The following is a 26,704-nucleotide window of genomic DNA, read 5'->3' on the forward strand; positions in this document are numbered from 1 at the left end:
TTCGCCACTGTCAGTGCTTCTGTCATTTTTTAAAAGTTGTTTAAAGCAACAGCTCACCTTTGTGTGGGCTCTGCAGTAAGCATCAGCAGCACTGGTCTCATGAAGGAATAGTTAGGCACTAAAGAAAGCCCTTTAGCCACAAACTTTGCTCAGGGGTTGGTTTTTTTAATGTTATGCTGTACAATAATGTAATTCCCTGTACAATGTCTAAGGTGTGTACATTTTAAAAAATTTATTTATAGAAATTACAAAATTACTGTTAAAGAAGTAAAATCTCCACAAATCTGATGGGAGACAATATACAAAGCATAGACATTCTTTTTTTGGTACAGTAAATGAACTAAGCCCCCCCCCCTCCCCCTGGTAGTAGCAACAGGTGGTAAAATACAGCAGCACAGGCAAGTTTGGCAACATGAACTACAGTGTGCAATACAGAAATTATTTTGAAACTAGCCTGCACGGTTGTTTTATAAATATGTAAATAATACTATTTTACAACATCGAACACATAAATTAAAATCCAGCCTCTTAACATCGATGAAATGTTCAAGAATTCAGATATAACTGATCAGGAAGGTGGCTATTCCAAATATATTTGGCAACAGAGTCTACATAGCTTTAGTGGAACGTGCATGCAAGCACTTTTAGAATTTTGATCAAATGTCTTACTGGAAAAAAATTATTTTAATCTCAACTCTATCAGGGAAGTTATGGTTCTAACAAAAGCATTTTTCATTATGTTAAAACGTCAGTGCCTTGTAATATAACTTGACCTGATAGAAAGTTAAGAGCCTCCATTTTAAAGGAAAACAATGGACAACTACTTGGCTCCCTTTGGCTATCCAAGTTTTAGTCTGTTTAATAACACTGGAAAAGCATTTAGTAATAATTTTGTCCTCTGCACTAAGCCAGCCAATAAAAGGTATTTCTCCAAAGTATTCCATTATTTAACCCATTCTACCCATAACCTATTTGCTAGTTCAATGTTAATGTTTTACATTAGATGACATTTGTATCCAGGCTTAGTTTGTTAGAAAGTGACTTGTAATGCAATCTCAGGCTTATGAGGAATGAGAGAGAACAAAAGCAGCTGCCATGATTTAGGTGGGATGTGTTTCAGGGTACATATATTAATAGAAACTGCATTACACTAAGTCAGACCAGTGGTTCATCTAGAGCAGCGCCATCTAACTTGGCTGGAAGTCGCCAGTCATAAGGAGGCCTGTAGTCTCTTTCAAATGGAGATGCCAGGGACTGAAACTGGGACTATTGCATATGCACGGACCTCCCACTGAAAAACACCGCTTTTAACATTGCCCAGGATTTGGTCCACGTTCAGCAGCTTCGGTTTCAAAACTCTGGACCAATTTTAATTCTAATGACACTTTGCAGAAGTGATTCCAGGGCAGTATGTGATTTTAATGCAGCTGTAAAATTAGAATGTAATTTAGTTAATGTTAAAAAAAATCAAGTAGGCACTCATACTGAATCCATTAACTAAAAAAATAGAAAAACATTTATAATCTGAAAGCAGCCCAATGTTGATGTTCTCAGACACATACAATTATTTAAAAATCTGAATAAAAAGATTAACACATCCAAGTTTTGAAACTGCTGAGGGAAGAATATATATAAAATGTATACATAGTACATAACTTGAAACGTAAATTATTGGAAATGTTTTACATTTCTATTCCTTATATTGTAATTTGGTAACAAAAAGCTCTTTTTCAGGATTTTACATTTATTGTAACACTTTCACTATTCTGGACGAAAGATTGTTTCTTCATCAGTTTGCTGAAAAGTCCATCTGGATTTGCAAGCAGTGTTTTGTGCTTTCCACACTCAATAATTCTGCCTTGGTCAAGAACTGCAACACAATCTGCATTCTGAATGGTGGAAAGACGATGGGCAATAATGAGGACAGTCCTTCCTTCCATAAGTCGATCTAGTGCCTCTTGGACGAGGTATTCATTTTCGGCATCCAAAGCACTAGTTCATGAAGAGAAGGAAGCAAAAAAGGCAGGTTATTTTCTCTTAATCATTCTTAGGGATGTTCATCCATTTCTGCAAAGTCAAGTAGTTTAATTAACCAGTCGTCCACCAAGGGGATTCTCTGGTGTTTCCAGGTTTGAGCGTACAACCTAGCAACCATATAAAGTAATAATTTGTCAAGCTTTTGTCTTCCTGTTTTTACTACGTTTAATAAAAATAACTCTGGTGTAGAGCTTATCTCTACTTTAATTATGGACTTAATTAATATTTGCCTAAAATAAATAAATATTTGCCTAAAATTTCTTTGCCTGATTACATATCCACCAAAGGTGGAAGAGCCCACCTTACACTTATGTTTCCAATATATAGGGGAGACTGATTTATACATGTGATAATTTCTTGGGGGTTAGACATATTCTATGAAACATTTTGTAGAAGATGGTGGTAAAAAACAAAACAAAAACAAAGAACAAAGAACAAACAAAAAACAACCCCCCCCCCCCCAAACCAGGCTCATCGCCCAGGGTCATAATCAACCCAGCTGGCCAAATGCCTGGCGGAACAGGTCCATTTTACAGACCCTGCGGAAGCTTTGAAGGTCCTGCAGGGCCCTGGTTTCCCTAGGGAGCCTGTTCTACTAGAAAAGGGCCAGGGCCATAAAAGCCCTGGCCCTAGTAGAGGTCAGCTGGATGTGTTTCAGACCGGGGACCTCCAGTAGGTTCTCCTCCGAAGATTGGAGGGACCTAACGGGGCAATATGGGGAGACACGGTCCTTCAAGTATGTAGGTCCAAGGCCACTAATAGCCTTGAAGGTCAAAACCAACACTTTGAACATGACGCGGAACTCGATGGGCAGCCAATGCAGGTGGTACAGGACCGGTAATATTGGACTGAGGGTCTGCAAAGGTAGCACAGAGATTGGGAAGCAAAATGCTCATTTCCATACAAGAAACGACAATCAATGTATTGGCACAAGATCAGTTAGCCGAGATGAGAATCAGTCCAAGGTGCCTCAATGTCTGGCTGTGATAGGTTCTTCAGGCTGTAGTCTGATAGTTTTTGCTCCTAGCATTTTGCCTGCATCTATGGCCGGCATCTTCAGGGCCATGTCTTATCATGACATTTCCCTGAAGATGCAACCCAAAATGCAGGCAAAACATTTGGAGCAAAAACTACTAGACTGCAGTCACACAGCCCAGAAAACCCACAGCAACCAGTTGATCCCAGCAATGAAAACCTTCAGCAATACTTTGCCTCAATATCATTTTTCCCCAATTTAAACATTAGTCCTCATAACGAAAACTACAGTATATTTTACTCACCTTGTTGCTTCATCAAGAAGAAGAATTTTTGGATTCTAAAAAACAAAATGGAATGGACTCAGTTGGGCAATGTGAAGGTTGCTTTAGCATATTAATTTAAGGCAGAACATTAGAAAATTCATTTAATTAGGAAGAATGAATAGATCAAGACATCTTATCATGAAAACCGTAATACCACATTGTGAAATGCTTTGCTTCTGTGATGGCTCTATCATTCCTACTGCTAATATAATGGTGAAAGGTTTATATTCGGTAGGAATACAAAATAGTAAGCTTCTGGATCAATTGGGTCTCAGTTATGTCAGAGCACAAATATTTCAGAATATTTATTGCTCAACAGGGGGAGAAGATCCCTTTCCAAAATGTACTCCTTTGGCAAAGCTTTGCTTCTATGTACAGATGTGAGTTTCAATTTAATTAAACTACAGTGTCATCTGAAGCAGGTCTACTCAAAATCCTATTCAGATATTTTCAATGGGACTTACTACCAGCAAAGTTTTTTTAGGTTGGAATCATTATTACCAAGAAGCAAGAAGAATTCTACATTCATAAACTGAGACTAACATATGCCATGACTGATATGCAATTAATATGACTGTGGAATCAGTAAAAATATTTAGATATTAATCCAGTCTAACCCCGTTGAAATTAGGCTAAAGACTAATTCTGCATAGTATTGCACTATAACATTCTGATCAAAATGAATATATTCCTAGACTCATTATGGACTGTTCCTACAAAAACAGGCCAATGGAAAATGTCCTATCCTGTCTGTCTGTCGATGATTTTAGACTGTTCTTCCCTGCCACAGCAGGTCCAGAGAGGTTCACAACATTCGTTCTAATAAAATCCAATAAAATGTAATAATAATCATGATGCCTTAAAATGAACCCAGTGAAATATGGGATAATCAATTTTGACCTTAAGGTCATGACAAGAAAAAAACAGAAGGGGAAGGGATACCAGCTAAGATGGATAAATACTGTCATTGTCTTCAACCTTAGGCCTGGTGGAACAACTCTATCTTACAGGCTCTGGGGAACTGTGATAGATCCCACAGGGCCCTGGTCTCACTGGAAAGAGTATTCCACAAAGCTGGGGACAGAGCAGACTAATTCTACTAACAATCTGTTTTTTACCTCATCTAGAAAGAAGATGAGTTTGGATTTATATCACCCCCATTCTCTCCTGTAAGGAAACACAAAGGGGCTTACAATCTCCTTTCCCTCCCCCCCACAAACACCCTGTGAGGTGGGTGGGGCTGAGAGAGCTCCGAAGAGCTGCGACTTCCCCAAGGTCACCCAGCTGGCATGTGTTGGAGTGCGCAAGCTAATCTGGTTCACCAGATAAGCCTCCACAGCTCAAGTGGCAGGGCAGGGAATCAAACCTCATTCTCCAGATTAGAGGGCACCTGCTCCTAACCTCTACACTATGCTGGCTCTGCAATACTGAATATAAAAGCAATACTGGTTATAAAAGTAACAGGTGAAAATTTAAATATATAATAACTATGATGTTGCCGTAAACATATTTCCAATTCCAAGTACTAGCCAACTTTATATCCTCTTTATAAACCTTTCCCTTCCTTTAACACAGATATATGAAAAATACCCAACTGGTTTCAGTCAGGCGTACCTTGAGAAGAGCTCGAGCAATCGCAATGCGCTGTTTCTGTCCACCTAACATAAAAAACTGTTATTAAAGATTTAAAACAGTGTCATCATTTTCTCTCTTAATGAGTACTATGGTTTAAAAGCAGTCACAATTTATCTCCTCTTATTTTATTGGACCAGTTTTTAAAAGGCTTGTTAAATACATTAGTAACAAAACTTAAACACCAGAATAAAAGCTCATTTGCTGCACCAATGCTGTCTGAAAACTGCAGTCATACCTGAAAGAAGAACACCTTTTTCCCCAACTAAAGTGTGGAATCCTTTAGGGAAGTTTTGGATAAAATTAGCAGCATTTGCTATCTCAGCGACTTTCTCGATTTCTTTGGTCGTTACCAGAGAGGGGTCCTCTGCACCATAAGCAATGTTTTCAGCAATAGAGCAAGAGAACAGAATTGGTTCCTAGAATATGTAAAAGAACAGCGTGTATGGTGATACAGGTTCACAATACATGTCCAGACAACACTACAAAGAAAAGTAGTCTTGTGCAAACAAATTAAGAATAACTGTTTTCCATCATACTTACTGATGTGTACAGAGGTGACTTGCAATATTTAAAAATGTAACATAGAACAAATTTTAAGCTATTTTTAAGCCACATAAATATACCTGTGCTGCAAAATATGACAGGAAAGCTGATGACTAAGCATTTAGAACACCACAAGTAACTAGTAAGCTTAAATATTTCAAATGCAGTAACTCAATTAGTACCGAAGATATATTTGTGTATATTTCAAGAATCCTTCCGCACCACCTTTTTTGTTTACACTAATGGAAGTTACTTGTTTTAGCTCATTAAATCACAGTATTTTGAATCTGGAAAATGTTATCCTTTCAACAGATAGCATATTTTTTGAGCTTTGATATTTTTATATCAAATGTTAATCTCTTCAAAGCCACAGACATCATAAAATGTTGTGCTCAGAATTGAGAATCTTTTCTTTGCCCAAAACCAGTGTGCCAAGATTAGTTTTTAAAACTTTCTTTAAAGATAAAGCAATCATCTGCCACACAGGAATCCACTGGGATCAAGCAAGTAGACCTACAGTAATCATTTAGTTTTACTCACAGGAGAAAATCTTCTGTTCAGCACAGGAATATTAAGATCACATGTTGTATTCTTGGCTGTAGTACATACATGTGTAATTTCAAATATTACATGAAATGGATTTTGGGACAAAACATTTCTAAAAATAGTATGGTTGGAGGATGTACAGGGGGAAAATCCAAGGAAACTACACCCCCCCCCCAACAGAGTACAAATGAGTGTACTCATGATTCACATCTTAGTTTATTATTATTTATTTGACTTCTATCCCACCTTTTCCTAAACATGGTGCAGCTCAAGGCAGCTAACAACTAATAAATTAAGTCCAGTGTAAATAAATACATTACATAGCATACAAATCAGGATTTAAAATAATTTCCAATAATTTCTAAGTAAAATAAGGAGCTAGGAGGTATGATCAAAGGGACAGAGCAGGAGAAGGCCTCCCTTCACAAAAAAAATATAAGATAGAAAGCCAAATCTCTGCCCTACTTTCACAGAAGCCAACATCAGTAATCACTGTGGTGTATCACTGAGTACATTCTGGGAGACTAAGGTTATTCTTAAAGAGAGAATAATTAGGCTGCAGTGTATGGGCATATTATATGAAAAAGCTATAAACTATAGCCCATTGCATCAAATACCTCAGCAACAAGTAGTTTTCTAACTTAAGTGGTTAGCAGTACTAACCAGTACTATATATAGCAAAAAATGTAGAGAGAGTTCTTTGGTTCTTAATTGGAGGGCTAAAAAACACACACACCACTCTTCTCAAAACTTCATCTATTATGTACAACAGATTTAAATATGTCAATAAGCACTTTTAAAAGGAGTTAAAGTGGTTATCTTCTTACCTGACTTACAGTTCCAATTTTAGACCTGAACCACAGAGGATTTAGCTGACGAATGTCAACACCATCAATAGTAATGGCCCCTGTTAAAGCAAGTAATTGTTGTTATCTCTCTCTCTCTCTCTCAGGGGAGGAAGAGAGAAAGAATAGAGGTAGCAGAGAGGAATTAGCTTGAATAAAGATTGAACAACAATATGCTGAAAGTTACTTTATATAACAGCAGTGCTTATTATTTGGAATATTAGTTCCTTTATGTATCTGTAACACATAACACAAGCAAAAAAAAATCACTCTATACCAATTGACTCTTCAGTGACATCTATGTCTCTAGAGCAACAAATGATGATTCTTGCAGATCCAACTATTTCCAAGTGTTGTGGTAACAGAAAATATAATTAAAAAAGGCTAATATGGAAAATGCCATGTTAATTTAAAATGGTCACAAATTTTTCCAGTAGCCAAAAATAACTGAGCTGATATACTGGGGGTGGGATATACTAATTATAGTTTGAGATATTTGAAAAAACCTCTACAACTTTAGTTGGAAATTATTTCACATGGAAATTTCACATGGAAATTCTTGCACATTTTAAAAGGCAACTTGGCGACATATACTTCACTTATACTATTTAAACTTTATTTTAAAAGTGTAAGGTATCAAAAACTTAACAGGAACAAAAAGTTCTGTATGATACGCTTCTATTTCCACTAATCGTCACTGCAGTGATTAGTACTGTATCCATTCTTATGTAACTGATTATACTCTGTTCTACATAACAGTTCATAGGCAATACAAGCCATTTTCTCGTCTGAAATGTTGCCTCAAGATACACTGTATACATACCAAGATGAACTTAGTATGTTTCTTCAGACCCGCTTCATTATTATTTTTCTTTTGATGAATAAATTAAAGCACTCAGGACCAAAAAGGTCAAAAACCTTCCTATTATTTAATTTTGGCTTTCAAGGGGCATCAGCTGATGCCCTTTCCTTAGTACCACCAGTGCTTTGAAACAAAACCGGATTATCCGGAAGTCACTGCATACAGGAAGCCATGCAAGCTAGCAAGACAACTATTCCTTTTCAAGAGGAAAACAATACAAGCAATACAGCTTTGGTCTTAAAATCAAAGTGTACTTATTATTTAGGGTCCAGATAAACAAATACTTGCTTGCTTACCTGAGATTGGATCATAAAGCCTAAGCAGGAGAGATACAACCGTCGATTTGCCAGAGCCACTTGGGCCAACCAATGCCATGACGGAGCCTGCTGGGATTGTAAGAGCAAAGTCCTGGAAAACTAAAGTCTCTGGACGAGTTGGATATGCAAACTGAATATTTCTGAACTCCAGTGTACCTCTGAAAGCATCCTGGTTGAATACTATTCCCTCTGAATTAAACAAAAATGAAAGCAACAATGTTACAACTATACCACGAATAAACATTGTGGTATGACAACTCTTGGAAGATCCAAGAAAACATCAGGAAAAACTTCCTGGCAGTAAGGGCTATTCGACAGTGGAATGCACTATCTCAGAGTACGGTGGAGTCTCCTTCTTTGGAGGTTTTTAAAGAGAGGCTCGATGGCTATCTGTCAGGAGTGCTTTGATTGTGTATTCCTGCATTGCAGGGGGCTGGACTTGATGGCCCTTGGGTTCTCTTCCAACTCTATGATCCATTTCTGCTCACATGGGATCTTTCTGATCTTTCATAAGGCCAGGTAGTCTGCATCTGTATAGCTATTCTGCTGTGATGAGGAGTCATCCCCCTCCAGCAGCCAGTAAAAGGGGCTTGGAAACCACAAAAGAATGGATGCAATAAAAACAATTTATGGTAAACTTTGATGTAAATTTTCTTCATAAACATACTTGCTGGTCAAGAACAACTCCAGAGTTCCCCCAAGGTATCTAGTTAGCAGATTGATGAACTGCCATTGATATTGTTAGATCACAGTCACAAAAATAAAGGACACTGGATACTTTGCAATGACTCCTAGGTGTTTATGGATTTGGGTAATAAGGTGACCAAAGTCAACCTGCCCCCAGCACAAAAGAACAGCATGCCCCAGTTGCCTTTGTCAGCACTAAGCACAGTAGTATTCCACTACTAACACAGATTCTGGAAATTCCACATGACCTCATTGCTTATGAGCAGGTTGGGTCAAAGCCACTCCTCCCTCCCAAGTCTGGTTATAAAGCCTCATTGGGCAGAAGGACAAAAGGAACAACAGCATCTAGATGCGGAATAGGTGACCAAAACAGATGCCTTGAGAAGTACACAGAAGCAAAATGCAGTTAAAAGCCATCAGCCCCCATCAGCCTTAAATCCAGACCTCCTTGGAACCTCAGCTGTACATACTACTACTGGTTGTAAATCTAATGGTAGTCTTTCCTTTCTATCATGGTTTTTTTTTAAAAGCCCTTTCTAATTTGAAAAGCGCTTTCACAGCCTCTACTGAAGTTACTTCCTCACTAAAAGAAATGAGCTGCCAAAGGCGAAACAACAATAACCAGCCCAATGTGCACAATAAATTCATGGAAGAGGGGGCCTTGAACCCACATCTTCCAGATTCAAGTCTCACCCCAAGCAACTTAACATATTAGTGTTACAAAGCACTAAGGGAGGAGGAAGGTATAGTGTGTGGTTCTACTCTTGTCACATTTTGGGGTGATGCTCACTGCCACCCCTCAAAATTTCAAAAGTGAAAACCCCACTTTACTGTGTGAAAGCATTTTCCCCATTCCCACTCCCTACGGAGAAGAATACCCATTGGGTTTGCCATTTTGTACATATAACAAGCTAATTACACAACAAATTAGAGTTTCATGTGTCACAAGACAGTTGTTTTTGTTGCCAAAACCAATGTGGCTCTCACTTAAAATGCTTATCACTTAAAGGAGCAGCAGTGGCATAGTGATTAAGAGCAGGTGTACTCTAATCTGGAGGAATCGTGTTGATTCCCCGCTCTGCCGCCTGAGCTGTGGAGGCTTATGTGGGGAATTCAGATTAGCCTGTGCACTCCAACACAAGCCAGCTGGGTGACCTTGGGCTAGTCACAGTTCTTCTGAGCTCTCTCAACCCCTCCTACCTCACAGGGCTTTTGTTGTGAGGGGGGAAAGGGAATGGAGTTTGTAAGTCCCTTTGAGTCATCTTGCAGGAGAGAAAGGGGGGATATAAACCCAACTCTTCTTCTAAATACTGTATTATGAAATTAATCATTTTGCAACATTTCTGATGAGAAAAACAGCTAATGTATTTTTGGATATTAGACAAGTTTTTAAAAAGCCTTGCAAAACTATAATTAAAAAACACACATACCATTAAAAGGAAGTTCCGGCTTCCTATCAATAAGTTCCCATAGACGCCCTCCTGCACCTAATCCTTTCATTAGCTCTGAATAGAAAGAACTTAAGCCTTTAAAAAGAAGGGAAAAAAACACCAAGCTATTGTTATGCATGAGCAAGAACATACAGGACATGCAGACTGGCATAACCTCAATTACTAAATGCCCATTCAAATTATTTTGTGAATGCATAACTTGAAAAACAAGTCCAGCACGTTTTAAAGGATAAGTCCAGACAAATATTTTCAAAGTAGATTTTAAACAGTCAATTTGTACAGATAGATAGAAGTGAAATTAAGACCAAACGTACACCTGCAATGTGACTGCAAATAAAACGTCATCCCATAATTTTATGAGCAGCTTTGTGAGGAGGGGAGAGAAATTGAGGTTTTTCCTCCCGTTCAAGATAAGTGAAAGGAGTAATTTTATTTTGATAGGTGAAACTCTTGCAATGCAGCCTCCATCCACACTGAGGCATTCTACAGCTACACTTAACTTTTTGTAGAAAATTCTAGGAAGATCTGACCACAGCTCTCTAATCATCATGGGTTGGATTCCAGTCTGTGTTGCTTTAGGTGCAGAATAGTCATGGTGCACTGGGAGGGGATGTGCTGTTTCTCTGAGTAGGTTGTTAGCTGTCTAGGCAGTTAAGAGGACAGAACTTTTTGAAAGTCAGCTGTACTAAATAGATGGCCATGGTGCTGCGTGGAAGATGGTAATCTCTGCCATGATCATTAGGGGCTCTGACTTACTGTAGTGGAATTAGTGCTTTTCCTGGAATGGTACAAAGGGAAGCACTTTAATAATAAATACAGCTTTAATAATAAATACAGATGTACATTTTAAAGAGGATGTGGTTTTCACAAACCAAGGCCTCCTGTATAACTTGTGCAGTGTACATACCAGCTCCCCACTGTGGAATCTCACTGCATCCCACTGACTCTCCTCCTACCAAAAGGCTGACCATTGGGAGTTTTAAATTTCTCCTGCTCACCTTCTCATGTGCATTCATTTGAATGTAATTTGGTGAAGTTAGGCTAGTTGCAATTTATTGCTATCTCAACTGTAGATATTATTGGAATACATTCAAAATATTTGATTGCTAAGTTCAAAGTGGTTTCATTGGATTTTTTCCACCTACAAGTTATACCCTTTAGTCTTGGCAATTTGAAGGATTCCCTCCTTTCACGCTCTCCCCCTCCCCCGCCTCTTTTTTTATTAATATACATTTGAAAATGCTGTCTGTGATCTAAATGGATCAATGGAATGAGAAGGCAGCAGCAGCAAAACAAGGGAACATGCCTGAGAGGCATTCTGTGAAAGCAAGTAATGCAGACATAGTGAAGCCGACTGTTGCTTGAAAAAAATCGGGGGGGGGGGGGGGTCGTGAAAACACCCACATTTTGCAAAACTACCAAAAAAAGATCTGTATGGAAAGTCACAACCACAAAGAGAAGTATATTGGTACTGAAAACTGTACGGGCATGCCCACATATGTCTACTGCTCATAACATCTGGACATACACTGGGAGAAAGAATACATCTTTCAAAGATAATTTAAAATCAATTTCTAAATAGCCAGAGGAGGAAAAAAATGAGGATGAGTATTATTTATTCCATTTAATACCCTGCTCTCCCCACCAAAGCGGAGATGTTGAATAACCAGTACCAAGCTTGTAATCCTAGTACAATACAGTCTGAACAGCACTTGCTTTTTAGGAGTGAGTCAAATACAGGAGACAATCTAATTTAGCCAGTACCACCAGTGTTTCTTGACAGCTGTGGAAATCAGCTGTGGAAAGATGTTTACAAAGTTGTATAACAGACATGCTAATTCAGAAAATCTTTTTTAGATCGTGAAAATCAGCATGGCTTCCAGTAGGAAGAAAGTCATCCGGTCAGGGCCCTAGAAAGGATATCCACTGGAAAAATGAATATTAGGAGGTCCTAGTACTTTTTAAAGCAGCTCAGGTGTTATTTTGCAAACAAACAAAAAAGCACTGGATGAACTCTTGTCCTTGGCACCAAACTTCGTTTGAAAACAAGTCATACCCTCCTCCTGGAATCTCCAGACAAATTTATCTTCTTACATGCCTAACTGTAGTTGTCATGATTATTCTAAGAGGAGGAGTCAACCTCAGTGTTAAGAGATTGGGTTGATACCTGCAATAATGGTAGAAGGGAGTATGTAGAACAGTTTTTTTAAATTATTGAAAAGTGGTGTAAGAGACCCTATTTCTTTTATCTTACTACTGTCTCTAGTTCAATAGTTTTTGTATTTTTCTGAAGCAACACAAAACCCTGCAAACCTGGTTTAACCACTGATGATCAAGTAATGAGTATAAACATTGGCAGCAATGGTGTTTTTGTATTTTGTTCAGCTCCTTTAAATCAGTTGCTAACTCTAGAAAATCTAACTAGCTCCAAGTAAAACCTGGAGGAAAATTCTCTTAGCCAATTAGGAAGTTTCCTCAGCACACACATTTTCACTTGCCTGTAGAAACAAAGTTATCTGGATACTCTCCAACACCAGTGCCCCAGATTTCCGGCAAGTGAATACTGAATGTTGAGTCTCCTGGTGGAGGATTAGTTGTGGAAACATTGATGTCTGGTGGATCTTGTTCCTAATGTTTCGACTGAATCTGTGGTTGACATCTTCAGAGGTGTATCACAGAGAGAAGTCTGTTATACACTGTGTCCAGACTTCTCTTATTACAGAATCCTCTCTATGATACACCTCTGAAGATGCCAGCCACAGATACAGGCGAAACGTTAGGAACAAGATCCACCAGACCATGGCCACATCCAGCCATGAAAACCTTCAACAATATATTGAATACTGAATGGATCACCTTCTAGTGTGCTCAACTGAGTGAGTGAATTGGCTCCAATTTGTATGATCACAGCAAGCATTAGAAAAGAATGTGAATACCATCTTTATTTTCTGCAATCAAGTTTTCATAGATGCATAACCCTGACTCAGCTGCAGTAAAGCGATTAAAAATATTCTGCTTCTCAGAAAGCAGAATGCTCCAAGTATTAAGATTTTCGTACAACAGCAATTACGGTTACAGATAATGGAATAGCTGCTACACAATACTGCCGCATTACATAAACCACTGTTGCCATATGCTTATCCTAAAACAATTGCACAAAACGAGGTACCAGTGGATGTTCATTTATTTTCTGACAGAATAAACTCGAATTCAATTTGTGTGTGCTTCTGTCAGACAGAAGAAAAACAGTTTACTGATATTATACAATTTAAAAATCTGTACTAAGAAAAGTTGCCCACAACTTCCATAAACTGTGAAAATGCATTTAATTGACATAATGCAAATAGGTTGCAGAACTCCAGTTTGTTCTACTACTGATACAGTCATTTATTTTTGTTTTGGAGAGCTTCTAAGAATTATGATGGGTAGTGCAACAGAAAATCTTATCAGCCACACCTGCCTTGGGGTTTCTGCAAGAACCACCCATTTCCAAGCAAACCTTTGCAACAATACTTGCTAGAAACTTTTTAAAAGGAAAGATTCTCAGAAAGTTGAAGTTTGTTACTAATACCATATTCTACACTGTTTCTGTGAAATTGCAGTATATATACAAGGGTTACTTATTGATGCAAATTCTTTGCAAAGACTCCATGTATGATGCTTCCAGATCATTCATACCAACTACATTGCTTTAAAGAATCTTAAACAGTCTTCAGATAAAGGATTGCAGTAATTTTGTGGTAGACTACCAAACTAGAAGTAACTTGCTATGAGTTAAAAGGAGAGGTTGTCTCCAAAACAGACACATGGCTACAATCTCTTCATAAAATGTTTATAGGAACTGTTTTAAACACCCATGGCTCTCTTGTCAACTAGCACCTTGTCTATGTTAATTTTTATTTTTAAGTACTAAACAAGTGTACATTTTCTGATCCATACCTCCAATGCTTATGCCAACCCAGAAGGCATACATTAAAAAGGAAGACAGTTCACCAATGGTCATGTGGGAATAGCCCATCAACAATCCTCCTTTGTACAGAACAGAGAGCACAATCAAATTGCCAGATAGTCCAGTCTGAAGGGAGAAAAAACAGGAAAACAATCCATGCTGAAAAAGTAACAAAAATATTATAATCCTTCAAAACTGCACTTTCTAAAATACTCCCATATTCACTCTCATCTTCAAGTACTTGTGTTTGAAAATCCATACGTTCTGGCTTGTCCCAAAGTTGTGTAATAGCATGGGGGTGGGGGAAGAAGCACTATAACTGCTTTGACTGCCAAGAATAAAAAAGACAGAAAGCACTAACACTTTTGTCCATAGTCTTTCTCAGAGATATAGCTGAATAACTATATTAGGCAACTGCAACCTACAGGGGTGTGAAAGAGAAGGAATATCACTACCAACTCGATTACATTTTAGAAAGTATCTCTGAAAACCTGATCATAACTTTAGTATTTCACACACTACATGTTATTCTTGTGCTGTCCCTGTGCGCTGCCCATTCTGAGACAAAATATCATTCGTATTTGTTAATTATAAAACCATTAGCCTTGGTGGTAAAAAGAAGTCATTAAAAATTTCCCTTAAGAAATATATCCTTAGTCCCAGAATTGCTCTTAGGAAAGATCAGAGGACATGAACGTCTGATGAAAGAGAAATTTAAACAGGAAACTGCTGTCAAACCAGCACAGTAGAGATCTGAATTTCCAGTTAAAGAATTCCGACCCCCAGTTTATCTGTTACACTGAAGAGGAGTTTAAAAAGCAGTTTGAGAATTCTCCACAGTAGCCAAGGATGTAGGTAAGGGGGGGGGGTGTTTCTTGGGTTCAACCCCCCCATTACATATCCGAAGCTCCACCTCCCATTTGTGTTTTTTTGTATTTTAAAAGTGTTTTTTCTGTTTTTGGCCAGCAGAAGGCGCAGTTTTTAGGCTAGCAGCACCACAATTTCAGGGATTTGTTGGGAGACTCTCCCGATGAAACCACCCAGGTTTGGTGAGGTTTGGTTCAGAGGGTCCAATGTTATGGACTCCCAAAGGGGGTGCCCCCATCCCCCATTGTTTCCAATGGGAGCTAATAGAAGATGGAGGCTACACATTTGAGGGTCCATAAGTTTGGACACCCTGAACCAAACTTCACCAAACCTGGGTGGTATCATCAGGAGAATCTCCTAAAGATACACTGAAATTTTGGTGCTGCTAGCTTAACAATTGCACCCCTGACAGCAGGCACCCCCCAAAATTTCCCCAGATTCTCCTTTTAAATCTACCCCCTCTGGAATGGATTTAGGGAGAATCTGAGGTCCCCAGTTTAAAAATTGAAAATGATGCTGTTTCAGGGTGGGGGATAATCCACCCCGAAACAGCATCACTTTCAATGTTGTTTTAACTGGGGACCCCAGATTCTTCCTTTAAGGTGGATTTAAAAGGAAAATCTGGGCTCCCTAGTTTAAACACCATTGAAAGTGATGCTGTTTGGTGGTGGATTCCAGCATCACAGCGGCCGCCCATGGGGGAGCACAAAACTCAGATTTTGCATTAGGCTCCATTTTTCCTAGCTACGCCTCTGCCCAGAGGGGAGGGCAGAAAGAACTGCCGGCTGCTGGCTGGGAGCCCAGCCAGTGGGGGGAGGGGGCAGGAGAGTCTGCCATCCCTGGCCTCGGAGGGCTGCTTTTATAAGCACTGAGGCCAGGGACAGGGCTTGGGGAGGTGTGGCCACGCCCCCCAGGGAGGGTGGGGGCATGGCCCCCCCCTCAACCCCCCCTAATTTTTTTTATCTATGTCCCTGACAGCAGCTACATAAAGATACTGGCAATGCTAACATGGAAGCCCTCTATAAAATGCCCTCTATAAAATGCAATGATTGTGCCAGGCCCGGAGATGTAACTCTCATTTTAAAGGCTTACAATACCTTGACAGAAAGTTATTTCCAATATATTAAATTACAGACAGAAATTGAGAACAACAGTGTCTATGTCCCACACATTCACACACTCAAGAAAAAGTCACAGACATTACACAAACACTGTGGATTCCTCACCTTCTTCATATACTTACTGCTCCAAAGAATCCTGCTCGAGCTATTGCTTCTTTTTTGGCCAGCTGCAGCACATAATCAACTCTGCTTTGGTATTTCCCCATTTCATTTAATTCTTGTCCAAAAGCTCGAACTGTTCGTAAATTGCCAATCCGTTCTTCTGCTAACTGTAATAGATTTTCAATGTAATTCAGCTAGCTCGCTTTTTGGTATGGTTGAAAACGTGATCAGATGGACTGTCACATTTTTGTCATTGGATTGAAAAACTGTACAGCTGAAACAGATTTCTGTTGATGATAAGCTAACTGTTTGCAGTATAATTCATTGCACAATGGTTTGAAGTGCACGGAGAATGGTGAAATGGGGGGGGGGTCGTCAGTGCAGATACACCTTTAATTTAGTACTAATACAAACTGTGCCACAAAGTCTGAATGAATAAAAGCAAGAGGGAAAATTATACTCTACCAATGAGGGAATTAATTTATTTTATCTATTACATTTATATCCCACCCTCCCTGACCAAAGTCGGGCTCAGTAACTTCCTAGTTCAGGCTCTGCTTCCAGCTAAAAGGGGAAGGAATGAAAAAGACTGCATCCTCCTGATTGTACCTCAGCCTCTATGAGCTATCCCCAGCATTGCTATCTTTTCTTTAAGTGAACCTTTATGCTTGAATCACAGAATCCCTTAAAAATGAAAAGTATCTGTCTACAGGCAAAATTCAGATAAAAAGGTATTTGACCCAACATTATCTTTCAATTCTCAAAAAAACAAAAAAACAGGGTAAGAGTCTACCTGTGTTGCTTCTGCAAGGGAATCTTGTGTCATTCTAGTCAGTTTTCGCAAATATCTTCCATAAATCACTGCTATGACAGCCAGAGGTGGCACCACACTCAGAACAAACATAGCAAGTTTGGGAGAAACGAAAAACTGCAAATTAAAAGCAAATGTGTATCAACATTGTACTGCATTTAAATAGCCTCCACTAGATCTATGAATTAAACAATGTAAGTACAGTTTCTCTGAAACATTTTGTAAATTTCTTTTAAATTATTTTTGTTATCAGCATTCCAATACAGCAGGGACATGAAAAAATCAATCTTCTAAACAAATATAAGTCACACAGAGACAAGGTAAGAATTGATGAAGTGAAACTTTCCAATCCCTGTTGTTGTGCAATATTATTTACAACCATTAGCAAACACCATAAGCAGCTGGTTCTGGTGGGTTTTCTGGGCTGTGTGGCCGTGGTCTGGTGGATCTTGTTCCTAACGTTTTGCCTGCATCTGTGGCTGGCATCTTCAGAGGTATATCACAGAGGGAAGTCTGTTACACAACTGGTTCTGGAAAACCCACCAGAACCAGTTGAATCTGGCTGTGAAAGCCTTCAACAATACCATAAGCAGCATTTGTACTCAGATGTAGAGCGGTTACAACAGCAAACATAACCACTCCCCTTCATGAGCAAGCTCTACCCAAATTGCATGATGCAATTGCATCACAAAAGGGTACTATGAAACAACAATGCAATCCTGCTACAGATTGGATTCTCTCACACCTGTGATCTCCTTCCACCTCGTCACAAAGAGCAAGCTGCTTGAATGCCTGCATTGCAACACGGGCAGTACAAATCAAGAGCCTCGCGTTCCATTTCTTGACCCTGTGATAGTTGAGGACCAAATCCTAAAAGAAGAGCAATTTATTTTTTTTAAACACAGTGGGTGCGCTTCCATGCATGAGGAACCTTTCATGTGCAGAAACAGTTCTTCCATATGGATCTTCCATATGCATCACACTCTTTGTTCCACTATTCACATTTTTAAAAAATGTAGGGATCTTTGACAATTCTAATTCCACCAAAAGGAAACAAGTGGTGAAGTGTGATTTTACTTGGCATAGTAAAGATGTATAGAAGAATCTCAATCCTGGATCAAGCATGGTTCCCTATCTGTGTGACTATGTAGTAGTTTTTTTATCTAATATATACATTGTTTATTTGTACCATCTACAAAGGACAACAGCTTCACAAGAAGAGTATTGAACACCCTGCATACTGGGCACTTTGTACCTGCAGAATAAAGGAGGCAAAGTGATAAAAACAAAGAAGACATACCATCATCCCAATGCCAACTGAAGCCTGAGCCACAGCCCTTAACCCATCGGAAAGGTTTTCCGTGACTGAACGGCCCAAGAGTGCAGTGTCAGAAGATAAGCGATTGATCAGTTCTCCAGTGCTGGTTTTATCAAAAAAAGCTATTTCTTGTTTCAAAAGAGATGAGAACATTGTTGCTCTTAGTCGATTCACAATTCTTTGTCCTAAAGGGGTGAAGAATATGCAAACAGCTAAAAAGGTTTTACACATTAGAAACATTATTAATCCCCCAAATGATCCACAACTGGTCCCCTGTAACAAAAGCAACAGAAAACAGCCAGTTGGAATAGGAGGATATATATGATAGAACTGTATTGTTCTCTGCAATTAATATTTGGACAAAGCAACAAATGGTACAAGGTCAATTAATTTTTTGAAATTCTGAGAATTTTACTTGTTTTTAAAGATTTTTTTTAAAAAAGAAAACATTGAAATATATTTGCACTTCCTTCAGCCCTTCCAATTTGTAATCGGATTATAAATAGTTGTTTTTGTTTCTGAATGTGTATTTTAGCTTAGCTTTAATTGTTTTAATGATGTATTTTTGTTTGTTTTTTTAAATTATATGTATATTTTATTAAAGATTAAATCCATATTTATACAATAAAGATAGGATTTACAGTTGTCTCACTATTTCTCTTACAAGAAAATTGCCAGAGCTTTACATTCACAAAATCTAATTGTACATATCTGGAGAGTTTCATCAATTACATAATATCAACCGTTAAATTAAGAGTGGATAACCCATCAAATTTGTGAGACATAAAAAGAGTTATCATATATGCGAGAATATAAGAAGGAAATTAAGCAGGTGTGGGTAGAGAAGAAGAAAAAGAAGAAAGCGTGAGCTGGCAAAGAGGATCAGAAGGAGATAAGAGAAAAAAAGAAAAGATCAGTAGAAGAAAAAGAAAATAAAGAGAAGAAAAGAGAAAAGAGAGTTTGGACTTCCTCTTAGCTTTGATTATAAATGTAAATACCATATCAACTTAATTATGATTTGGTCTAGTATGAGATTGTCAACATTGCAGATATAAAGATAGTTTATTATATTCTTTGTTTGCAAAAATTTTACTAATGTTTGGTTTTAATGACTAAGACATGTTTTAATTATGTATGTTTTTAATGGAGCTTAACGGACCTGATGAAGGCAAATGGAGGGTATAAATGTTGTAAATAGATACCGAACTCTACCAGAATTGTTCAAAGAAAATGGATCAACATCATTCATATAGTAAATTTTAGTATTGAAAATCTGAAACTCATTGCTCTGGAAGTTTTCCAAAATCTTGCCAGCAACTAATTTCTGCAGGTTTTCTTTTGTAAATCCTTAAGGTAGACTGATATCAAATACATGTTTTACTTGTTGCCTTTGTGTATTAACAAGATACTTCAATAGTCTGGTCTTGAGCTTATATAAATGTAAATCAGACAAGGTATGCAATTTCTGGGGACAATATGCAAACTGCCTCTACAAAGCCCCAGAAATGCTCAAGTTCTTACCATACACATTAGTTACCTGCTATTTATGCAGGATGAAAAACAAAAAACAGAGAGCCTTTTCCTACCTCCCCAGAGCATGCATGCTTATAAACAGAAATTCCGATCTACAACAGCAATTGACCCAATAGAATTAGGGAACAGCAATTTCCCCCCAATTAAACCAAAGAATATAACCTTAAATGTGTGACCATAAGTCTGAAACTTCATTTGGTATGTATTCTTTTTTTCTTACCTGCAGTCTGCATGAGGTAAACGCGGGTTGCATTGGCAGCAGCACCACAGAAGAAGATTCCACTTAGCAAGACACAGAGGTTGGACAGGTTGTCAGTGAAGTCACCAGATGGATTTGTATAAATGACATCAATAACCTTCCCCAAGAAAAAAGGGGCAGACATAGTGATGACACTGGAAACTGTCAGAAAGCCCACAGCAGCTAGGGGGGAAAGCAAAAAAAACAAAAAAACACACACACACAACCAAAATGAAACATTTTCCCTTTTATAGTTCCTCTGTCCCATGTAAGATTAACACAGATGAATTTTGCATAAGACACCATCTCCACTGTAAAGTACATGTGTGTCAAGTAGAGATAAAATTATGAGCAACTATGGTAATCTGAATGGATCCAGCTACTGAATATACGGATTCAAGAACCATATGATGAAGAGGTAGTACAGAAAAAATAATACGTATGAATTAGAAGAAAAGTTTGGTTTTATACTCCATCTTTCTGTCCAATAAGGAATCTCAAAGTGGCTTACAAACTCCTTCGCTTCCTCTCCCCACAACGGTGTGGGGCTGACAGCATTCTGAAGAACTGTGACTAGCCCGAGGTCACCCAGCTGGTTCACACATAGGAGAAGGGGAACAAATCCAGTTCACCAGATGAATCTGCTGCTCTTGTGGAGTAGGGAATCAAACCTGGTTCTCCAGATTAGAGTCCACCACTCTCAACCCCTACAACACTCTGGCTCAAATGGACAATAATACAATTTGTGATCAGAATAATGCAATTAACAATAAATAATGGAATTAGCAATTAAATGCATGGCCACCTATTTCAAAAAGAGCCAGTGTGATATAGTGATTAATTTCAGACCAGGCCTGGAAAGATCCAGATTCAAATCCCTCCTTGCCATGAAAGTTACTGGGAGACTTTGAGCATCTCAATTTAACTCATTTCACTGGGTAGTGGTGAGGACAAAACCAAGGACTATAGAACTGAGGACTGTAGTACCCTGTTCTGCCTCTTTGGCATATCACATGTCCATGTCAGTGTGGCTCATCTCCATATTAGGCATTTACCAGAAACCCTTAGGTACTGTCACCAAATTGCATGAGCCACATAACATAAACGATGGATTCACAGACAAAACCATTTGTATGCTGTACAGAAACACCCTTCTGGCTTGAGAATGCAATGTGAAACATTTGCAAATCTCAATCCTCCCGTGCAAATAGATTGAATTAGCTGTACACAATTCTTACAAAGTACAGAAGAAATTGAGCAAGTGACAAACAAGTCCCTCATGTGAGGTCCGCTGTCCACAATAAAAGTGAAGGAGATAATCCCTTGGAAGCTGAGAAGAAAGTAATAGAACAGGATAAAGATGGAAAAAATGATAATGTGTGTGGTGTAGGTATTCAGGCACAAATGATTAGGTACTAAGAGACCAGCATACTGCAACAAAAGAAGGGAGTTGAAAGAGGTTACTGGCAGTATAAAATACTGTGCACAGGAACTATGAGAATTTGATAGGACTCAAAATTCTTCCAATTCCTCCAGAGTACAACAAATTTGACACTCCCTCTTAGGAAACGATGATTCCTAACAAGTGCATTGCACAGACAAGGCAGGGTGCGGGGGGAGGTTTTATTTAGTCCAAAGAAGAAGCCATGGTAGTCTGTTGCAGCAAAATAAAAGAGCAGACCCGCTGCAATTAAAGACCAACACAATGTATTCTGACATAATATTTTGTGAACATAATATTTCATGAAGTGAGCTTTGACTTTCTTTTTTTAATCTTTTTATTGAAATTTTAATTATAACAACAATAATTGAGTCTAATATCGAACTCAATTCAACTTTAAAAAACATTAGTTACAGACCTTAAGCGTAACAAATACAGTATACGACAGATTTTTTGCAGTCGCATCTGGTTAATAAAATTAAAATGATCAGTCCTATAAGCAAAACCTATCTATTTTTCTTTATTGTGTTTGGTTTTCATAGCCATTATATAATCTCATAATAGCTTATTAAATTGTCTTATATATAAGCTATTATTATTTTAATTAGGTATTTTTCAACTCATGGTTTATGCTTCAAATTGATAATCATTTCGTTAGTTCTTAAAATACGTTTATCTATTAAGGTAATCTAGGTACGGTTTCCAAACAGTTTCACACTTTTCCGGAATTTCTCTTAATTTCCACGTCAGTCGATCTAGTTCCATAGCTTCCAGTAATTTATTCTCCCATTGTTGTAGAGTCGGTGCTTCTTTATCTTTCCAATGTTTCGCTATTTGAATTCTCGCTGTTGTTGTCATATAAAGAAAAAGGTTTTCATTCTGTGTAATTATTTTATCTTCAGTCAATCCCAACAAGAGAATCTCTGGTTTTAATAATATCTTTGTTTTCAATACTTTATTCATTTCCGCTACAATTTTCACCCAATATAATTTTATCTTTTCGCAAGTCCACCACATGTGGATAAATGTTCCTCTATCTTTTCTACATCTCCAGCATTTATCGTCCTTTTTTTGTCAATTTTAGCTAGCCGACTTGGTGTTAAGTACCATCTGTTAAATAGTTTAACAAAATTTTCTTTTATATTTATAGACAGAGTGAATTTATTATTCTTTTTCCAAATTTTACCCCAATCTGATAATGAAATATTTTTTCCTATGTCTTTGGCCCAACTGTGAGCTTTGACTTTCCAAAGATTGTGCTGTATTAAATTTAGGTAACCTTCATGGTGGCACTGTTGGTATTTGCAAGTGTCTGTCACAATTCAGGCCCAACGTATGAATGCTAATTAGCCACAGTGTTTTATGGCCAGTACATTGATTAAGCTATTGGTGAGTTAACCCCAGCATTGCCTATGTGAGACTAGTCACACAGACAGAAGTTAAAAGCAAAGTATGTTTCTTTGTTTGAACCACAGGAGGTAAAACCTTTTCCCTTGTTAGATGGGCACCATGTGGGATCACATGGTGCGCTATGTAACCAAGCTAGTTTTAGAATAGGAAGCTGTTCTTTATTTTTCTTCCATGTAAACCCTCCCTAATAGAAAGTAAACTCTTTTATTAAAAAAACAGCAACTGTGCATGGTCTCATTTCTGCTACTCTGCTCAATTTGGGGGAGAGCGGTATAAAAGTGGAATAAATAAATAAAAAAAATATATTATGTTAAAAGTACAACAGGCCTCATTTTTTTTACTTTATTTAGGAGACTTAACACACCACCTCTCCAGAAAGATCACTCGCGATCACGTCAGAATAGCCAGAAGGGGCACCAGAGTAGGGGGGCACAGCCGAGTGTGAGAGTGAGACTGTGGCTGAATTGCCTGCCCAGGCGAAGGATAAGACAGAGAGAGAAAGAGCGCACGCGCGCCAGGGGAAGGCGAGGGGGTTACCTGTCAATCTCCAGCGCTCGGGATGCGCCAGGGCCAAGAGCCTTCTGGCGTCCGAGCCTCCTTCTCCGGGCCCGGCAGCCAGAGACCGCGCGGCCCCCGTGGGCTCGCCCAACTTCTCCCGCGAGCTCCCCGCAGCGGCTGCCCAAGAGGACGCGGCGGCGCTGGGGCTAGCGGCCGGGAAAAGGCGGAAGACGTCGGGCAGAGCGGCCTGCCAGCACCTGTTGCTCGGTGAGCGGCAGGCGGCCCAGCCTCGTCCCAGGGAAGCGGGAGCCCAGGAGGAGCATCGCCGGCGCCGCCACAACAGCAGCAGCGAGGGCAGGCGAGGAGCCAAGCCGGCCATGGAGGAAAAGGAGGAGACCGCTTCTGCGGCTTCCGAGCCGAGCGGGACAAGGCGGCGCCTCACAGCCCTCACCGGGCCCGCCTAAAGCAGGGGCCCGGCCCGGCCCGGCCCAGCCCCTCCCCTCCTGCCGCCCGCCGATAAGGCTCCCGGCGGCCGCTTCCTGCTATCATTCCCGACCGGCCACGACCCGCCCGAAGGGATCGGGGCCCGGCAGCACCCCCTGCTGTCCGTGGCGCGCACCAGCCGCTTCGTCAGCCTCCCCGCCCCGCAGTCGGCGAAGGGGTTCGGCAGTTCGGCGGAAGCAGTCGAAGAAAGCTGCGTCGCGAGGAGCTTGTGAATTCCCAGCCGCTACGGGCCGAGACTTGGCCCGTATTTCAGCGCTCGCGCTTGGACGATGAATGGAAAGCCTCCCTAGCGACCCCCAGTTAAGCAGAACAACCCACGCAAAGCTCTACGCACCACTCACGTAATAACAGGCCCCTATTGAGCTCAGTACGGTTTACCTCCGGGGAAGCATAAAGGGAAAGAGCCGTCGGTTTTCCAGTTGCACTGCACGACGTCCGTGCAGTTTGGCTTGCGGTCCTCCTTTTCGGGTTGTTTGAAAATGCTTTTAAAGGATATCCTCTATTTAAACTTGTCACATTGACACCACGTATTATTTGACTGCAGTCAAATATTCCGTGAAGTCAAGAGGGCCCCAGTGTCGGTGGCGCCTTCCCTCGCCAATTTCATTATGTAGTGATTTGTTAGCACGGCGGGAGCTGAAGGACAAGTGACTGAACCAACAGTATAGCAAAGCTTCGCCTGCTATTCATTTACACTTGCAATCGCCTCCCTCATCTGCTCTGTTGCTTTTAAAAATTACCTCATTATAATAACTGCCGTAAGTATGTTTTATTTCTGTTTTAATTTCTCGTTTAGTACGTAACTAGGGTGACTCTCATAAAAGTCAGAGGGGGAAAACATTCAGTGAATTGGTCATATTTATAGAACATTTACCCAGTATTGTTAGAAGTTTTATTTTTAAAAAAGTTAATTGCAGGGTCCCCCCTCCCCTTTTCAATAACAATTTTATTTTCTGGTGATCTAAGTAAATGTAAAGTAAACCACACAGTGGTGGGATTCAAAAATTTCAGTGGCAAGTTCCAATGGTGGTGGGATTCAAACAGTGGCGTAGCGCCAATGGGGCTGGGCGGGACACTATGAGGGTGTGGCCAGGCATTCCAGGGCGGGGCATTCCTGGGCAGGGCTGTGGCAAGGACACTGGGCGTGCGCTCCCCAGGTGACGTTCCCCTTCGCTCCGCCTCTAGATTCAAATAATGACTGTTTAAAGTATTTTAAAAGGTAGTGTATTATTTCTTTTTTATATAATTATATTGATTATTTTAAATAATAACATAAGAAGAGAAACCAAACACTGTTTACAGTTGTTAACATATTACAAACATGTCTATCTCTCTCAACCCCTCCAACTAAAGCATCCTATATTGCCTCCCTCCTGCCCATATTTCCCTCCTTCGCTACTTTCTACTTCCCCTTCAGATTCCTATAACTACTTTAGCTATTCCACTTGAAAGAAAATAGAGGGAGAGATCCAAAATCCTTAATTTAAATGAGTAGTTTAAACTCCTCTCTTTCCAATATAAATTTCAAGGGAAAAAAAGAAAATGAAAAATCTTTACCTATAATACTTTCCCAACCTTTATACCAATGAACAAAAAAATTAGAATTACTATATATTGTATTATTTCAAACAGTTCATACACAGGTGGGGGGTGCCATGGGGGCAGGGGGGCCCGGGGGGGGGGCGATTTTGCATCCCACTTGACGAGATTTGTTGTACCCAGGGACAGAGATTACCCCTTGTCCCAGGTGGATTTAATCATTAATAACCAGTTCTCCAAACTGAGAAAATTTTAGTAACCGGTTCTACCGAATAGGTGCGAATAGGCAGCATCCCACCTCTGAAACCACACTGCAGTAAGCAGAATCCCAGCTTCACATTCTGATGGGGGGTCTGTCTGTGATAGCACAAAAAGAGATATTGGTTTTGTTAAAATAAAAGCAAATTCACAAGCTCTTGGTTGGTCACAATGCCAAAAGGTGTTCTAGAAGAACACAATCAATGTAATCAAAAACTGCTGCAAGGTCCAGGAGAACCAGCAGAGTTGCATTTTCTCTGTAATTCAGCACAGGTCAGTAACCAGGGTGCTGTCTATCATGCACTTATGCAGAGATGTCCAGAAAATGACCCTGTTGGTTGAGCTGTTGTGGCTAATACTGAACCAGAAGTTTTTGAAATCCTGGTGGTATCTCTCAAAGGCTTCCATTCCAAGGCCCACATAATGAAAAATGTAATTGAAATTTGGGGACAGGAGCTGAAAAAGCATGAACCTAGTGGCACATTGTGGATGGCCATTAAACTGAACAAATTATCTGCCTCCAAATTAGGTAAATACAAACAATTCTAGTTTGGCATCTAAGTGTTCAGTATTATCTGTAATAATGTTCCTGATAACTTGTAGTCTGTCATAAGACTACAATAAGCAAACCTGCTCCTTACTGCCTATTTAAACAGACTGGGCAGGGGAAGAAGAAAGCAACAGTCGTGGTCAGAATAGGAAGGATAGAGGCAGAGGACTCAAAATTGATAGTTATAAAGAGCAAATGTCTCAGAAACTCATTGTCCCCTAAACTGCAGTCCTATGCTTCATATACAAAATTGGCTGTGCTCATAAATCTCCACTCCAACAGGTTAGCAAAGCAAGCAATTCTTTTCAAGAAAAGGAAAAAAATCTTGTTCCCCTTTTAAA

General features: G+C 39.5%; 1 protein-coding gene across 2 annotated transcripts; it reads right to left on the reverse strand.

The window, feature by feature from the left end:
* Nucleotides 1–144: 144 nt before the first annotated feature.
* Nucleotides 145–24,187, reverse strand: ABCB10 (ATP binding cassette subfamily B member 10). Of its 2 annotated transcripts, none has more exons than XM_048486344.1 (13): nt 23,552–24,183; nt 20,146–20,346; nt 18,375–18,577; nt 17,057–17,191; nt 16,284–16,430; nt 14,164–14,299; nt 10,204–10,299; nt 8,066–8,275; nt 6,890–6,969; nt 5,209–5,389; nt 4,953–4,996; nt 3,318–3,352; nt 145–1,992 (listed from the first exon to the last, which is right to left on the reverse strand). In XM_048486344.1, exons 1-13 carry the CDS (start codon nt 23,889–23,891, stop codon nt 1,731–1,733), a joined length of 2,070 nt encoding a protein of 689 aa, XP_048342301.1. In that variant the 5' UTR covers nt 23,892–24,183; the 3' UTR covers nt 145–1,730. The 2 variants fall into 2 exon arrangements, with proteins under 2 accessions (XP_048342301.1, XP_048342311.1); XM_048486354.1 differs by having other exon boundaries at nt 1,861–1,992; nt 4,953–5,009; nt 23,552–24,187.
* Between the last annotated feature and the right edge of the window lie 2,517 nt (nt 24,188–26,704).

The sequence above is a fragment of the Sphaerodactylus townsendi genome, linkage group LG01 (genome assembly GCF_021028975.2).
Source record: "Sphaerodactylus townsendi isolate TG3544 linkage group LG01, MPM_Stown_v2.3, whole genome shotgun sequence".
NCBI lineage: Eukaryota > Metazoa > Chordata > Lepidosauria > Squamata > Sphaerodactylidae > Sphaerodactylus > Sphaerodactylus townsendi.

Bases quoted from the DNA above. Each gene is read 5' to 3' on its own strand.
- ABCB10 (XM_048486344.1), bottom strand. From the start codon at position 23,891: ATGGCCGGCTTGGCTCCTCGCCTGCCCTCGCTGCTGCTGTTGTGGCGG. The intron at 16,431-17,056 runs GTAGACTCTTAC...AATCTATTACAG, and splicing joins CCCTTGCAGAAGCAACACAG to TTAGCAGAAGAACGGATTGG. The intron at 1,993-3,317 runs GTGAGTAAAATA...TTCATGAACTAG, and splicing joins CTTCTTGATGAAGCAACAAG to TGCTTTGGATGCCGAAAATG.